This window comes from Terrapene carolina, unplaced genomic scaffold, assembly GCF_002925995.2.
Source record: "Terrapene carolina triunguis isolate 2854851 unplaced genomic scaffold, T_m_triunguis-2.0 Scaffold231, whole genome shotgun sequence".
NCBI classification, from domain to species: domain Eukaryota; kingdom Metazoa; phylum Chordata; order Testudines; family Emydidae; genus Terrapene; species Terrapene triunguis.
The window spans coordinates 17,498,142-17,515,206 of NW_020664582.1; the positions used below are offsets into that span (position 1 = coordinate 17,498,142).

General features: G+C 45.9%; 1 protein-coding gene across 1 annotated transcript in view; it reads right to left on the reverse strand.

Annotated features, from left to right (window-relative positions):
- Positions 1-17,065, reverse strand: part of SPECC1 (sperm antigen with calponin homology and coiled-coil domains 1) — a 138,599-nt gene that overhangs the window by 10,599 nt on the left and 110,935 nt on the right. The window contains exon 12 of the mRNA XM_029912495.1: positions 2,982-3,098. Within this exon, the coding sequence (XP_029768355.1) occupies positions 2,982-3,098 (117 nt within the window). The remainder of the gene's footprint in view (positions 1-2,981; positions 3,099-17,065) is intronic.

A 17,065-nucleotide genomic window follows, 5' to 3' on the forward strand; every position in this document is an offset into this window, starting at 1 on the left:
GTGTCTGGGCTTTCAGATTACGATGCTATTTTACTGCAGTATGTACCATGTTTCAGACATTGTTCAAACAGATTACGCGTGATTTGCTTGAAGAGACCACAGGAAAGCTTGTGTTCCTGGGGCTGTCCCTGCAGTGTCTGACTAATACTTTCCTAAGGCACGGGTCTTGGCCCTTGTTCTCTCACTCTCTCTGTTTTTGCTTGATGGAAAGTTCAAACCCAAGCAGGAAAGTGAAAGACTTTGGGTAGATTCTGATAAGACAGAGTCATTCCCTGTGGTTTCGTTGTCATCTAAAGCCTGGAAAGTGTATGGGTGGGGGAGAGGAAGGGTATGGGAAACTGTGGTCTCTAATCCACTGTCTGACCAAATAAAAACTCTCCTCTTCTGAGATGAGCTAATGTTGGCTGACTCCCCAACTGAGCAAGGTGCTTGTGGTTTTTACTACCTCTCGCTACAACATGCTCAGCTGTAATTTTCCCGTCTGAGAAGATGATGACAAACTGTTAGCAGATCCTGCAGATGCTGTTGTTGCACTAACTTTTCTTCACCTCCTCCAATGTAAAGTTTGCAGCTAACCACATCAGCTTAAGTGGAAATCTTGAACTCAGGTTTCCCACATGGCAGCATGTGGTACTACCTCAGCCTGTAGCTTTATCTACCAGGGGATACTCTGATAAAAGCTATTCTCCAGCTGAGCTCTACTAGGTGCTTGGTCCCTGTCTTGGTTAATGTACTTTTTGCTCCTGTTACACCAGTCACCATAAAGAAAACCCTTAGCACCTTCTGCTACTCCCGGCCTGCTCGTTACAGTTAATGGGCATGCTCTCCGTGGCCAATGGAACAACGCAGCTGATATATGTATAATGAGAGCACATCTAGGACCTACCCACACTATGGCCTAGGAGACTTATAGCTTGATTTCTCTGACAAAGCTAGAATCTTACACATCCATAGCACATAGCCCAGTCCTAGATATATAACAATGCTCTTGGGATTTGCCACAGAACACCCTTTGCAGCTTGTATCTGCTTCAGTCCTTTCAAAGGAGTAATGGACCCTCTCCAGTTTCTGTCAGATTTGCTAATGGCCAATTCCCTGTTCATTTGGCTTTGCTCCTACACTTTTGTGCCTCTGGGCATTTCTTCTTTCATAATGAAAGGAGCCTGAGCAGTCCTCCTCCAGGAGTCTCCTCTACTCCTCCCACGCAGGTAACAAAGCCCATCTGCATATCTAGCTATTTCAGTGTTTTTCCACCTCATCACATGCTCTCCCAGCAAAAGCTTTTCTCAAATAAGGACTGTCCAAAGGGCAGGTAAAACCTTTGAAAAACAAAGCGCTGATATCACCTGCTTAGCTCTTTTCAAAGCTCTCTGGGCTAAATCCTAACACCGGGCACACTGGGGCTTTGTCTTCACTGGCAGGAAAAAGTTTGTTTTTAACAGGTGTTAGCTAATTTGTTAAAACCCTAGTGTAGACAATGTAATTGGTATTCACGGTAAACCTAGGCTTTCCCTATCTGTTGTGTCAGTAATGTATTTACAGTTGAAAGGTCTGAGACAGAGGGAAAGAGAAAGTGGGATGTGATGCAGGAATGTGTTGAAATTAGTGTTGCCAACTTTCTGATTGCAGAAAACCTAACACCCTTGCCCCGGCCCTTTCTCCAAGGCTCTGCTCCCACTCATTCTATCCCCCCTCCCTCTGTCACACGCCCTCCCCCATGCTCGCTCACTCGCTCATTTTCATCGGGCTGGGGCAGGGCTATGGGAGGGGGTAAGGGCTCCGGCTGGGGATGCAGGAGGGGGCTCTAGGCTGGGGCAGGGGGTTGGGGCATGGGAGAGGGTTTGGGCTCCAGGTGGCACTTACCTCATGTGGCTCCCAGAAGCGGCTGGCATCTCTCTCCGTCTCCTAGGTGGAGGCGTGCCCAGGGGCCTCTGCCCACTGCCCCCATCAGCAGGTGCCGCCCCCACAGCCCCCATTGGCCACTGTTTCTGGCCAATGGGAGCTGTGGAGCCAGCGCTGGAGGCAGCACCTGTGTATGGGGACAACACACGGAGCCCCCCTGGCCGCCCCTTCGCCTAGGAGCCGGAAGGACATGCTGGCCGTTTCCGGGAGCCACGCAGAGCCGGCCTCTGCGGCCAACTGGACTTTTAGTGGCCCCATCAGCTGTGCTGATCAGAGCTGCCAGGGTCACCTTTCGACCGGCCATGCTGGTCGAAAACCGGACGCCTAGCAATCCTAGTTGAAATGCTTTTTCTTTTTGACATGCTGTTTTCCCAGCAGCTCCACTGAGTGATCTCTTCGCTGCACTGAGTCAGTATGGTAATGCCCACACCCTGTGTCATTGGAGGGGAGGAGGCACAGGGGTAGAGCAGAAGAACAGATCACTAACTGGAAAGCAATGTCCAAAATTCCCAGCTTGACAATAAACACTCTCTTTCCAACTGATTCTTTCACATTAAGGCTGGAACTCCATAGAAATCCTGGAGGACCAAAATATGCAGCTCAATTATCAAAACACTTTGTCCTCTGAGGCGCCTGGGTTCTTTACCAGTCACTGGAAGGGAGCCGCCTCCCCAGAGTCACAACTCTTGGGACAGTAGGAGCAATCGGAGGTGTTTGTGGGAGCCTTTCAAGGGGGCGCTTTTCTTCTTCATGTGGGCATGCAACACCCACTGGATTTAGCCACCCGGCAGCCAGACCTTAGGCAGGATTTAACCTGTTGGAGCGCCCGCTTCTTGCCACTACTCTTCCCCTCCTCCTGTTTTTTTCTTATTTTTTTTTTTTAGGGTTTTAATTAATTTATTTTCTCTCCCTTTTGTTTTTGTTCCCCCCACCTATTCATTGTATCTGTCTGAACGCTGTGACTTTTATGCCAGGCCTGCACCACATCACCACAACGGAAGGCCTTCCCCGGGAATCCTCCTGCTGCCGATTGAGAATCAACACGAAGCATGATCAAGAGCAGAGCTAGCAGGACTTACTTTATCCTGGCCATTGAGCTCCTGGTATGGAATGTGTGCAGGCAGGTAGGTGTGGAGGAGAGCGCAGAAGGCCAGCCCATCGCTCCAGCTGCTGCTGAAGTTGGTAATGTCTATGTTCTGTGGGAGGAAACAACAAAACCATTACTGAGTGGTGCTAACGTCAGGCAATGGCCTGAGTGAACAGCCCTTGTAGCCAGTGAAGCAGGGCAGAGCCAGCATCAACATAGATACAGAAGAACATGAGGGATAACAGGTGGCTAGAAAGACTTTCTCTGAGCTCTGAAGGTACTAAATTCTGTCCAGCTGAGTGCTGCATGGAGCTCCAGGTAAGAGGCTAAGGCCTTCTTGTAGCCATACTGATGCGCAGCTGGGGGAGACTACAGGCTTCCTGGGTCAAGATGGAGCGCTGATGTTGGAGCCCTAAAATGAAACAGAAGGCTACTACGGGCTGCGGTGCGGAATTCTCTGGGCTGCATCTGGCCTGCAGGCTGCACCTCGCCTAAACTTCTTGAACTGTCCTATCGTGGGGCACTGCCAGTTTCCGGTCACTACAGAAACATTGCGTTACTTTTTCATTTTTTTGCTCTGTTCTATATCAGCACTGGGCAGATGAGGAATCCAGGTGGCTGGTTTCAAACACCTGGGCAGAGCTTTCTTAAGAGTTAAGCTGGTCCCAAATCTGATCCCAAACAAGGGAAGTATCTGCCGCTTTCCAGAAGGTGAGAAATGCCTTGTGCAGCATGAACCTTGGCTGGGGTTTTGATCCCTGCCCTGTCAGGAGGAAAGAACTGTTTCAGGCCTGTCTGTATAATGGGCTGGCTCGGCTGCATCCCGTGCACCCCCTCATGGCCTAGGACCATGCTACAGGCAGCCTGTCTCAGTTTCCCCTCTTGGACTGTTCAAAGAATCCTCACTTCAGGCTTTTTCTTGGTCAAAAAATATTGCTCCTTGGGGACTGAGTTTATTAATATAAAAGAAACTGTAACTAAAACTGAGCCCCCCAAAACAAAGTCCATTCATAAAGCCACACAAGGCAAGGTTTCTCTTCCTCCTCCAAGGCCTTGCTGCCTGGGGCCTTTGCAGTCCCTCGCCTGCCTGGTCAGGGTCTCTACCTACCTACCTGGAGAGTTTTCCTCACTTTCAGCGTAGTCTGCCACAGCTTCCTGAGCTTTCCCCCTTCATTGCAGCCTCCTGCTACTCTCTATAGGGCAGTCACCCCAATGTCTTCCAAGCGTGGCTCAGTCTATCCAGGGTTGGCTAGCTCCAGTCCACAAGGGGTGAGCCACCCTGTTATAGTGACCTCATTGCAACAGCTCAGACACAATTTCTCCAACATGTAAAATCAAAAGTCACCAATATTGAAAAACACTATTTTGTAATCAATTACAAGTTGCCTTGTAATAGGGATGCCTAGTGGGGAGATGGATTTGATGAACAGTGAGTTGGGATAGCTAGTGCATTTGACCACAACACCTTCCCAGCCCTACTTACCAGACCCGTGCTTTAGTGAGGATGTGTGATTAACTGCTAAAAGTCAGCTCAGTGTGGTAGCACCAATTGATGAAATACCATGCTAGTTCTTAAGCCCTAAATAAATAACATACTTGTTCATTTAGCACAAGGGTGCACAAACTTGGCAACATGAAAGGCTACATTGGCAACGCTCCATGAGCCGGGCAGATGTAGCTAATTTACATACATATTTACATGAATGCTTGATTGTATCTTCATATTCTGCACCTCCAGCTCAGGGTCACAGAGTACTTTACAAAGCCAAAGTTGAATAAAACATTACCTCCTATGAACAGATGGGGAAACCGAGGCAGAGTTTAAGTGATTTATCCAAGGTGTCACAGAGACAACAGCAGTTAGGAATACAGCACAAGTCTCCTGACTCTCCCTCTCATGATCTAACCTAGTTCTTACAGCAAGAGACCAGTCTCCCTAGAACACTAGTCAACGAAATAAATACGACCTTCCCACTCATGCTAAGCTACACCAAGAGCAAGAAAAGATCCTGGTGAAATGTAGAAAACTGACACAGACCTTTAGGCCTCAACTTGTTTAATAAACTAGTAGTTTCCATCTAGTCTGACGTCCTGTATGACAGAGGCCATAGCACTTCCCTACAATCATTCCTAGAGCAGATCATTTAGAAAAACATCGATTCCAGATCCAAACACCGAATTCCCTACTCTTGGTATTATTGGTGGCTACTGGCATTTTTATAACCACATTGGCTATGCCTTCTCTGAGTAGGTCTAGAGGACATGCTGGTTGAGAAGTGTGTGCACTGGCACTCCTACCATTTCTAGTGCCAGTGAAGCTGCACTGATAGTAGCAATAGTGGGAAAAAGGAAAAAAATCTAATACAGACACAGCTTTATTCACTGAGGCAGGGCTTTGGAGCTCTGCTCCAGCTCCAGGCAAAAACCTGCAGCTCCATTGCTCCAGAGCTGCTCCGTGCTCCAGCTCCGGGCTCCCCTGCACTGAGGTGTGCCCACCTTCCCCTTTTCCCAGACAGTGTGACAAGATGCTCTTCTCCCCTGGTATTGTAACCTATCGGAAGGTGGTAAAGCACACAGAGATTGAGCCCTACTGGTGAAAACTGGAGGCTTTTAAGTTGCGTGTTGGCTGGGCTCAAGGCCCAAGCAGCCTGTGGTTGATGGGTACAGATTATAGGATTATGGAAACAGATAGGAACCCTTTAAAAGAGACAAACCAAGTAAGAGCTCTAAAACGCAAAGGCCTTAGCTGACACAGAGTACGCTGGGCTGGAGCAGGGCCAGGGAACAAAGATTCTCTGCAAGGCCTTTTTCTCAGGCATAATTGCAATTGAAAGTGTTTATGGTTTAGCACTGAACATGAGAGCAGGGTGACCCTTCTAAACCTCTTGGTGCCACTGCTGTAGCCACACTGGCCTGCTAAAGAACGCTCATATCTAAGCTTGGCTTCTTGAATTCTAAAATGACAACGAAAACCAAAACAGTGGCTGGCTGTTGAAATTGTAATGATGCTGAAAAGAAAGCAACAGCTCTGGATATTCATTGCAGGGTATGAGATGCTTCCAGTATACTAAAGCATTGTCTCTCTCGATCACCCTGTCTCACATTGCAGCAGGTGTACAGTTCTCATAGACCATTCCAATCAAACAACCCTTGCACTGATGCTCTACAGAACCTTGACACAAAGACTCTATGACCCTTAATATTCTTTATTTAACTGTTTTTCAGCCACCTCCCAGTCACACACAAGAGATGGACCCCAATACTCCTATCATGCTGAAAATGACACACACACACACACACACAGTCAGACCCACTGATGCAGACACCAAGTCTTTTAGTATAAGCTCTTCACTTATGGTGCCTCACTTATTATCCCACCAGGAATCTGTGCCAGCCTATCCACTTGCTGGATAGCTGACTGTGATTGGGTGATTAATACACTTAACAAAATAAGACTTTAACTGCACTTTAAAAATACCTATACTTTTATTAATAAGATGGCTTCTGATTGACTGAAGCAAATCTATATCAGCTCTGTAATCCAACCAGAATGCAGGTCTCCAGTAGCACAAGGAGTAGCTATCACTGCACCGCAGCCAGCAGCCAGATGATACAATAAGTAATGGACATCAGTCAATTGAGATAACAGAAATAAAGACCTAGCAGTTGAACACTGTACAAGATCAATGTCTCCTGCTTTGAAAATAAATGTCTTGGCTTTGCTTGAGCATTAAAGTAGCAGCAGGAGACCGTTATCCTGTAACAATGTTCTGTTCCCAGACTCCAAACCTTAATGAAGAGTGAGTTAATTGTGTTAAGGAGTTGGGTGAGATTGGATTGCCCTGCTTTCCTGCATCTTTCAGAGAAACCAGTTGCATGTTATCCACCAATTTACAGTTACCTGAGAGAGAGATTTACTGCTCAAGTCACTGAAAGCTGCTTGCTTTCAGACTGTCTCAGACATGCAGGCCACTTGCACCATCAAGTACACTGTCACCGATTTATAAGGTTCTTGTTTTATAGCAGTGTTTAGTGACAGAGGGTGGAGATAAGGTTTTTCTTATCCCAATGGTCAGGAAAGTGGACACAAACAAGCTCTGCAATTCTCAAGTCATGCTTTAATACTCCTCTGCATACAGCAACTTGAGCCTCAATAGATTGCAAGATTACAGTCGTCCAAGGGAAATGGTGGAAAGCCTATTGCTTGAGAAATTTCAAACTAGATTGGACAACATAGTAGTAAAGGTACTGTAGGAAACTCTCCTATATTGGCTGGGCGATAGACAAGGTGACCTGGCATGTATTTTCCACCTCTAACTTCTACAATGCTATGAGGACAATGCCTGGACACCTGCCTTTAGGGTGCTGCTGTCCTCTTTGCACATTGAAGCTCATTGGAAACTAAATCCATTAGTGCAGGGTGTGTCACCTACCAGCAGAATTTCTAGCACTGACTAAAAACCAACCCAAGACAGATCTGCAACAAACTTTCTTCTAGAGACCAGTTTGTATGAAACGAAAAGAGGCTGTCTGAAATATTCCATTCCTGTATCTGGTTTAGGTTTTGCTAACAGAAATACCAACTGAGAAGTCACTAGGAGATGGAGCTCTGCCCTCTGATCCAGCAGCTGGGCCTCCTCCCTGGAGAACTGGAAACCCCAAACCCAGCGACTTCCACCTTTATGTCCAAAATCTCACTTGCAGCCATGCAGGATTGGGATATGGACCTGGAGTGTGGGATAATGCTTTGGACAGAAATGAGTGGAATGGTGGGATTTTGCTTTTCTGGAAGGGTTTTGAATGTGAAATCAGAAGAGACCTCGAGGGGAGAAATATGCAGAGATCTGACCTGTCCAATTTTTTTGATGTTCCAAGCTACAAAAACAGCTGTGCAACAGATGGGGAGGGCAGATGAGGGGAGGCTGGTCAGCTGGGAGCCTCTGGAAAAGCAGACATTCCCACGTCACCTACCAAAGCAGAGAGTGTACTCCCTGATACTCCCTCCCCCCCCCCCACACACACACACAGACAGAGAAAATCTGGCATGTTACCCCCATATGCTCCAGACTCTGCTTCTGATAGACGTTCAGGACCAGGGAGGAGACAACAGTGGGAAAGACAAATTTTATCTCAAACATCAACCTTAACCTTTGCCGGCAAGGCTGGAGTGACATCAGGGAGCTCAGAAGACATCAGGGAGTCCAAGGGGAGGAGAGAGACTCCCCCACCCCTATGTGGATTACTGTTCTAACTAAGCAGTGGGAAAAAGGAGACTCCCATTTGCAATAAGCTTCTGATGCATCTTTTCAGGTGGGAGAAACCCTCTGAAACCAGCCTAAGGATCACAGTCAGCACAGAGGACAGAGGCTGCCTGAATGAGACTTGCCATTCAGAAGCTAATTCAAACTGCTTCTGCTGATCTGCTCGGACAAGCTTATTGCTCAAGTTGCACTAAGTGCTGGAGTGAAAAGTCCAACACTGCGGAATTATGCCATTGCAAAGCTCTGGGATTTCAAGATGAAGTTCCTGCACAGAGCCCCATGAAGGGAGGTCAGACTAAAGGTAAGTGACACCTCCTAGATCTCAGAGTTTGATCTCAAGCCTACGATTGGAAGCTGCGAACAGTAGGTTCGATATTAGGAAAAAACCTTCCAACAATAAGGGAAGAAAAGCTCTGGAACAGGCTTCCAAGGGAGGCTGTGGAATCCCCGTCACTGGAAGATTTTAAGAACAGGTTGAAAAAATACCTGTCAGGGATGGGCTGGTTTTACTTGGTCCTGTCTCAGAGTAGGGGGGTGGACTTGACCTCTCAAGGTCCCTTCCTGACCTACATCTCTATGATTCTATGCACACTGAACTTTTTCAGAATACTTTACACCTTCAAAGCACTAGACACATTAATTTCCTCATTTAGGATGAATTCTTACTCTGACCTTTTATGGCCCAGCTTGATGTGAACGTGTAGACCAAAGCAGACTGTCTTCACGCCAGTAAGGCTCCAGCTCTTTTTGCTCTCCTGTTCCAATGCTGCAGGATTCTCTTCCCCAGTTTCGGTGTATTATTCTCTCCCACGAAAGACATACGAGATAAAACTGCTCATACCCACAATGATCCACCAGCCTGGGGTCAGACTGATCCATTCTACCAGGGTCTGCAGATTCAGATGTTTGTCAAGGCTCCTCGCTCTTGCTAGCTGACAATATGTGGAAGAGGGAAGATCCCCTAGGCCTATATAAAATCAAAATCCCCCATCTCTCCAACAAAATCCTCCAAGTGGCCAGAACCTAGTATGCCATTGACAAACAACCCTTGGATCCACATCTTATACATAACCAAGAGCTTGATGGCTGGGCTCTGCTGCTCACATACCACCAGAGTGAAGCTAGTGGAAAGTGGTTCTGACATCATCAGTGGTCCAGGAGAACTGGTCAGAAAAGAAACACCAGCCTGAACTTTTGTCCCAACTTCAAATCTAACTCTTTGTGAAGGTTCAGATCAAAGGTTCAGTTAAAAGCAAAACAAAAAAGAAATCCCCTCCAACCACCAAACCTTGTGAGAGCTAATGGCTTGTGTTTTCTCTGAACAAATCCTCCCCCATTTCAGACACAGAGAAGACTCTGCTCCATGATTTCATCTGAGGTTCCCTGTTAAACACGGTTTGTTCTGACATTAGGGAATGCTGGTAAAATACAAGCCAACTGAGTGTCCGCCTCTGGGTGTGCACACATTTGCATAGTTTCCAAGGTTCTCCAGTGCACTTCCCAGCTGTAGCTCCCCAGTAGGCAACCCCAACAAATTCTTTCAGAATAGAGGCACTCTACATTCATTCCTCCATGTGGAATCATTAGTTCCGGTGCAGCCAGCCAGAACTAAAAAAATGTAGGGATTGGCCACCTTGGAAGATATTCAATTCTATTGATTACTTTGGCAGTAAAAATCAGTCCCACCCTCCTGCTACGCCTCTCCCTGCTATTCCACTACAGACAGACCATGAGTGTGGGGGAGAGTTCTTCCTTTACATGGAGATGAATGTAGAATGACTTCACTTTGTGATTAAACCCCAGATGTTCATTACAGAAACTCTGTCAGCTTGGGTCACACCACACCCACCTGGCCTAGTGGAGGGTGCATTAATGAATTAACAGCCCCTACTTAGGGAAACTCATCCAGAAGTTAAATACAACACATTTCACTCACAAAGAACATTGCCCCTCTACAGCATACAGGAAGCACCTGCAGCATGTCACGGGAGTGGAAAATGGATCAGAGGTATGACTAGACTGCAAATAGGCACTTGTATGTTGATCAGCTGTGATGCATCAATCAAGCTGCATGATGCTTAATCCCTTTCTCATCTGAGATCACGGTGGCATAAATCTCCAAGTCCTTCCACAGTGGCATGGTCATGTAAATTGTGAAGGAAAGGGTCAGAGCTCCAGAGAACTGAGAAACCTAATGTTGTTAGATAGTTAATTCAAATGTAATTTACCACAAACACCTAGCCTCTCATGTTACAATAACCAACTCTACTGCCCGCTCTCAAATTCTGGCTCCTGCCATTGTAACAGATGATGCATCTCATTCCCCAAGAAAATCCTGTTCCTTTTCCCCTTCACTCAGACACAGACAAGAGCAGGAAACACCCTTTCATAGACCATGGGAACATAAGAATGGCCATATCGGGTCAGACCAATGGTCCATTTAGCCCAGTATCCTGTCTTCTAACAGTTGCCAGTGCCAGATGCTTCAAAGGGAATGAACAGAACAGTGCAATCAAATGATCCATTTGCTATCATCCAGTCCCAGCTCCTAGCAGTCAGAGGCTTAGGGACACCCAGAGCATGGGGTTGCATCCCTGACCATCTTGGCTAACAGCCATTGCTGGACCTATCCTCCATGAACTTATCTAATTCTTTTTTTAACCCAGTTATACTTTTGGCTTTACAACATCCCCTGGCAATGAGTTCCACAGGTTGACTGTGTTGTGTGAAGAAATACTTCCTTTCGTTTGTATTAAACCTGCTGCCTATTAATTTCATTGGGTGACCCCTGGTTCTCGTGTTATGTGAAGGGGTAAATAACACTTCACTATTAATTTTCTCCCCACCATTCATGATTTTATAGGCCTCTATCATATCCCCACTTAGTCATCTCTTTTCCAAGCTGAATAGCTCCAGTCTTTTAAATCTTTCCTCATATGGAAGGTGTTCCATACCCTTAACCATTTTCGTTGCCTTCTCTGTACCTTTTCTATTTCTAATATATCTTTTTTTGAGTTGGGATGACAAGAATTGCATCCAGTATTCAAGATGTGGGTGCAAACCATGGATTTATGTAGTGCCATTATGATAGTTACTGTCTTACTATCTATCCCTTTCCTAATGGTTCCTAATGTTGTTCACTTTTTTGACTGCCTCTGCACACTGAGCGGGTGTTTTCAGAGAACTATCCACGACTCCAAGATCTCTTTCTTGAGTGGTAGCAGCTACTTTAGACCCCATCTTTTTGTATGTATAGCTGGGATTATGTTTTCCAATATGCATTACTTTGTATTTATCAACACTGAATTTCATCTGCCATTTTGTTACCCAGTTTTGTGAGATCCATTTGTAACTGGACAACTCTTTGCAGTCTGCTTTGGACTTAATTATCTAATATACCTGTAGCAGCATCCTGACTGGTGCTGAGGTATCTAGTCTGATGGAACAGATACTAACAAGCCTCCAGTTTTAAACTCAGAAGAGCCTGTGGCTCTTAGCTACTCATTCACCTCTGAACAGCTGGGTTACAAGTTTGGTGGTCTGGATTAGTTCGTAGTGGGCTTTTGTCAGCAACACAAACCCCACACAGTTTTGAACAACGGAAAGTCTCTTCTCACGAGAGGCGCTGGTATGGAATAATATAGGATGATGTAGGTTATGAAGGAGGAGGCATTGCCGGAGCCCTATGGGGAGCTCAAGGTGGGAAGGGCAAAATGGGAGGAAGCTCCAGGTCACAACTGAAGTGCAGTGGCAGTTACGGGGAGGAATTTTGCCAGTTCACGGCCACAGTATGCCTGGCTCTCACTTATATCCTAATGTCTATCTCTATTTTGCCCTCGACATGTCTCACCTTTACAAGTGGTAAAAGTGACCAAAAAAAACAAGCAAAGCTGAAAAGAAGCCTCAGGTGACATTATTTACAGAACAATTAAAAAAAAAAAATCTATAATCTACTATAGGTATGGTGGGCCAAACCCGAAGAGGTGCTGAGCACCTGCAACTCCTTGAGCTTAGCCCCTTCTTATGCTGTGGCTCTTTGCTTACAGACAAAGTGCTATTGAGACTGGGACAGCAGGCACACAAGGAAATCTTCAATTCTTGGTGTACATTGCCCCATCTGATGTCAGTGCACCTCTGACTCCAGGTCTTCAGTGCAAAGCAACAGAAAAAAATCGGGTGCTTCTGATCGCAGCCTGCAGACATTATAATAGTGACCCAAACAGTTTTGTCAAAGCAGATGACAGGCTGTGCTTACAGCAATGGGTCTTTTGAGTCATAATTCCTTCTAAAACATGGGATAATAAATTATAGACACATATGTGGAACTGGACTGTGACGGAGAAAATCTGCAATGAGGGGGACTTTACAGTCATTTTTTCCCTTCCCCCTTACTATACAAAAACTCCCTGCTGCCAATCACAAGCTAGTGGTCTGAATGGCTACCCTGGGGAAGGTGCCAAGGCAGCTTGTCCCCAGCGTTTAGCCCCAGACAGAATATAAACTAACACACATAGAACAGAACTAGTTAAAACAAATAAGTAGAACAAACCAAAGGGAATTGTCTGTTTTTAATAGCAGCACCATCTCACAAGCCCTACATTATGAATATCTCTCCCTTCCTCCTGAATCAGCTGCCCAGGAGGCCCATATCTCCCGCCTGGAGTGAAAGTCTAAGAAATCTTTAGGGCCCTGTGTTTTCAGGTGGTTATATTTAGAAACAAATGCCTGAAAAGGAACCGCCCTTTCACTGAACCACAGATTTGCAGACTTGAACTTTGCCCCTTCTCCTGTAAGATTTGATCACAGTGCTTTGAAAGGCTGCCCCCAGGAGATTATCTCAACCCGCCCCACATTACTGATGGTGCCATGAAATTGTAAATCTAATTTGAATTTATTAGATCATAATGGGAAAAGGATGGGTTAGCAGGCTTCAGCCAAAGAGGCTCCATCAAGAGAAATGTGCATATTCTGAACTTTGGTCAAACAAGCCTCTAAATATTAATATTCGTTGAGCAGCAGAACCCGCAAATGGGCTCCTCTTGCTCCTTCTCACCCGACCTCCTGAGCACACACGACAGTCCACACTGTCTGAGCAATATGACACAACCCACCAGGAACAGGGGAGAATTACAAGTGTGTTTGTGTTCCATTAACACTGACCAAAGGGCTGAATGCCTAAAATTAAAGGCCACCAGGATTCTTCTGCAATTACATAGCGCACCCGCAGGATTTAGAGCCAGTTCCACCCATCGGTTTTCAAAGGGCAGCTTAGAGTCTCAAATGATTTGCAAATTGGATTTAGTAGAATCTGTTACAGGGAAACATGATGAGATTACCTTACCATGCCTCTTTTTAATGTGAAATAATACACCCAGACCTCTTGGATTAAATACAAAAATCCAGAATAACCCGAGGAACAGGAATATTGTTCATTGTATCAAGATTAAATGGCCAGGTGACACTGGGGAGGAAGCCAAAAGACCTTCTATCCTTGCCTCCTCCAGGGTATATGAATATCTCTCTGGGACCACAATCATACCAGCAAATTAAATCTGAATGGTTCAGCACACTGCAGTTTCTCTAAAGACTGCTTCAACCCTACATGGAAACTGTGTGCGCTTCTACCCGTCTTCCCTATTTCTGGGATAGGTACCCACAGTGCATTGCTCACACTATCGATGATGGTGCCCTCACTGTGGACACGATCTGCTGACAGAGAGAGAAAGTGTGAACACAAAATTGTGATTTTTATTATGTCGACTTTTGGGTGTTGACATCACTTTTGGTGACACAAATGGGTAGTGTAGGCATGGCCTTAGCAATAAAAAGTGATGGTTTCTCCAAATGGCACCAAATGAGAGACTACTCACCATAAACTGCCCAGATCTGTGATCCTCCCCCTCCTTCTTACAAAACGAATGAAATAGTTCGCAATATCGATATTTAAATCATCATCACTGGGCATCTGACTTAACCCTTCAGTGAGATGAATGGGGCATTTGACACATCCCAGGGCCACTATTCCAGGCTCTCTGCAGCCTCACATAGACATCTCTATAGTGTACACTTGGTTCCGATTTTTGAGGTTTTCTTTGGGGCCATAAGAGCCAGAGACTTTTTTATTTTTTTAAATGAAGGCTGTGATTACCGAGACAAGAAAGCTGCTTCAGAAAGCTGCCAGTACAGTGGCTGGACATATACTAGCTGTTTCGGAGCCCTTCCCTACTAAGGTGTGCTTCTCATTTTAAACGCAAATTCTTCTACATTGACATACTCATTGCTAAAACTCACTTGCATCAATGATGCAGAATTATGGAAACAAGAGCCAGCACAAAGGTTAGTTAAGATCAATGGTCTTTGTCCTTCGCTGTGCTCTCCACCTCCTTTGAGCCAACAGGGGGTGAGGGAGAAGAGAGGTGTTTGTATAAAGCCCTTCACTGTGTAAATATACTGGGCCAAACAGTGCTGATAGAAGCAGGTGCAGCTCCCACAGCCCTTTCTGGGCCAGTTCAGGAGTGAGGGATTGGGGATGGAGATTACAGATTGTTGTAAGTGGTAAAGTTGTGTAACTTGCACCAATTTGCTATTTAGTTGGTGAGCAAAATAAATGTAAGTTACATGCAGAGAGGGTAGAAGAGTGCAGTGTAGCAGGTTAGGGAGCCACTGCAAGGATGTAAGATTAAGCAATCCTCCGCCTGTATTTAATCCTACAGCTCTCTGGTGAGTTACTGTTCCTGCTATACTTCCCCCTGCTACCCCTTAGTATGAATCATGCTCACACACTGAATGCCAGTTACACAACTTTTGCACTTCTATGCAGCTTTCCGTCGGCTCACACATGCTGTATAACTTATATCACTGTTGAATTTGGCCCACTTTCCACCAAAGAAAAGAACCAGAATGGGTTGTGTCTCATGGCTGTACTAGTGAAGCTGCACCAGCATAGGTCTGAGGACCACACAGATACTTGGTGGGAGTGGGGAGGGAGAGGGGGGACTGGCTCTCCTCTGTAGCATGTCAGTAACACAGCTACTTCCTGCCTGGGGGGAAGGTGCAGAATTCCTAATCAGACTTCTGCTTTGCTCCCACAATTATCAATAGAGTTCTGTACATATAGCATACAAATTAGCTCCAAGTTCTGGAATTTTTGGGGGGAGGGGTAACCTGAAGACCCCCAAGGCAGGGAAGCTGGAACAATTTGTATAGTGGAGGTGCTGAGAACCATTGAACCAAACTGTAAACCATGTATATGATAGAAACCACTTCCAGCCAGGGGGTGCTGCTGCATCCCCAACACCCCTAGCTCCAGCACCTATGCTTAAAGCTCCGACAGTGAATGATGGACACAAAGGGAGGAGAGGGTCCAACAGCTACAGATATCAGCTCAGAGGATTGGTACAGCAAGCAGAAGGGCTCAGCTCACTCCCAGTTTAAGGTCATGATTTGGAGCTGTTCCTGCTGATGCCCAATTGATTCAGTGTTTTCAGGGACTGTTATTCCTTCCAGGACTCTGGGGTGGCTACAATGTAAATACTATTTTTAAAATTACCCAGCAGGATAGAAAGTACCGCATACGAGAGCTGCATGGGCATTGATTTTGTTCCTCCAATTAAAAGACTCGTATTTGTTTACAGGATAAAGCCTCGTGTGAACGAAGTGAAAATCGGGCTCAGGATATTTAGCTGCATCAGACAAGCAGATTTACATGCCGGCGTCACTACGAAAGGGGCTCATGTCGGTAATTAACCTGATTATTTCCAATGTGCTACGGTTTGGCTGCTGCACTTAAAAACAGTAAAAAAAACTCCCAAACTTGAGCCCTGCTCTAGAGACTCCAGCTGTGCAACTGTCCATATGGAGAAACCTCGTGTGCAGATTCGTCCCCAAACATTTTTCTGTAGAAGGGGAGGGCTTTAATTCAGGAGAAAATGTGGGATGAAAGGGAATCTGACCCTGAAACTGAGGGGTATGGAAATATCAAATAAGAAGTCAACTCTGTACTTGTATCAAAGGGTCTCTCCGAGCACTTTTCAAACATTACCAAATCACACAGTCCCCACTCCCCACAAGGTGGGTCAATGTTAGCTGTGAAACTGAGGCCTGGATACATTAAGCAACATAACCAAGGCCACTGAGACAATCAGTAGCAGAGCTGGGAGTAGACCCCCAGACCTCCTAATTCTTAGTCCTGCTTTACCCACAGGATGAGACCTCCTCGCCGCACTCAGCACTGACACTCTGCAAAAGGATCCCTTAAACTTCTGCACGGGGAGGAAAAGGCTGTGTGGAGCCACCCCACATATGTGAAACTTTTGCTGCTGGAGTCAGAGAAGCAGAAAAAGAACCTGAGATTTCATTCACTCCTCAGGCAGCAATGTCACAATGTAGCGTCTCCAAACAGATTTTATACCTGTATGATGATTTAGGTTAAAAACATCATGCCCTAAGCGAAATAGTTATCACAGTGCCTAGTGGGGATAGCTTATCCCCCTTCTCAGACGGGAATAGCTGTACTGGAATAAAGCACCTCTATAAGCAGTGGGAGGGGTGTACAGCTTGAACTATACTGGGAAGGTCAAAGTGGTATAACTTTGTTTGTGGACAAGCCCTTAAAACAGCAGCTTTTTGAAATCAGCAGGCTGTGATGAGACAACTGGGCCAGCACACGCCTAGTCTCAGGTTGCCACATCCAAGTTTTGGCAGGAGAGTGCAGCTCTCACTTCTTCCCAGCCTAGGGACTTAGCTCGAGCCCTTCGTATAGGAAATGGATTCACATTTGAGATGTAAATCTACTTGGTTTTTGTTCCGCGATTGC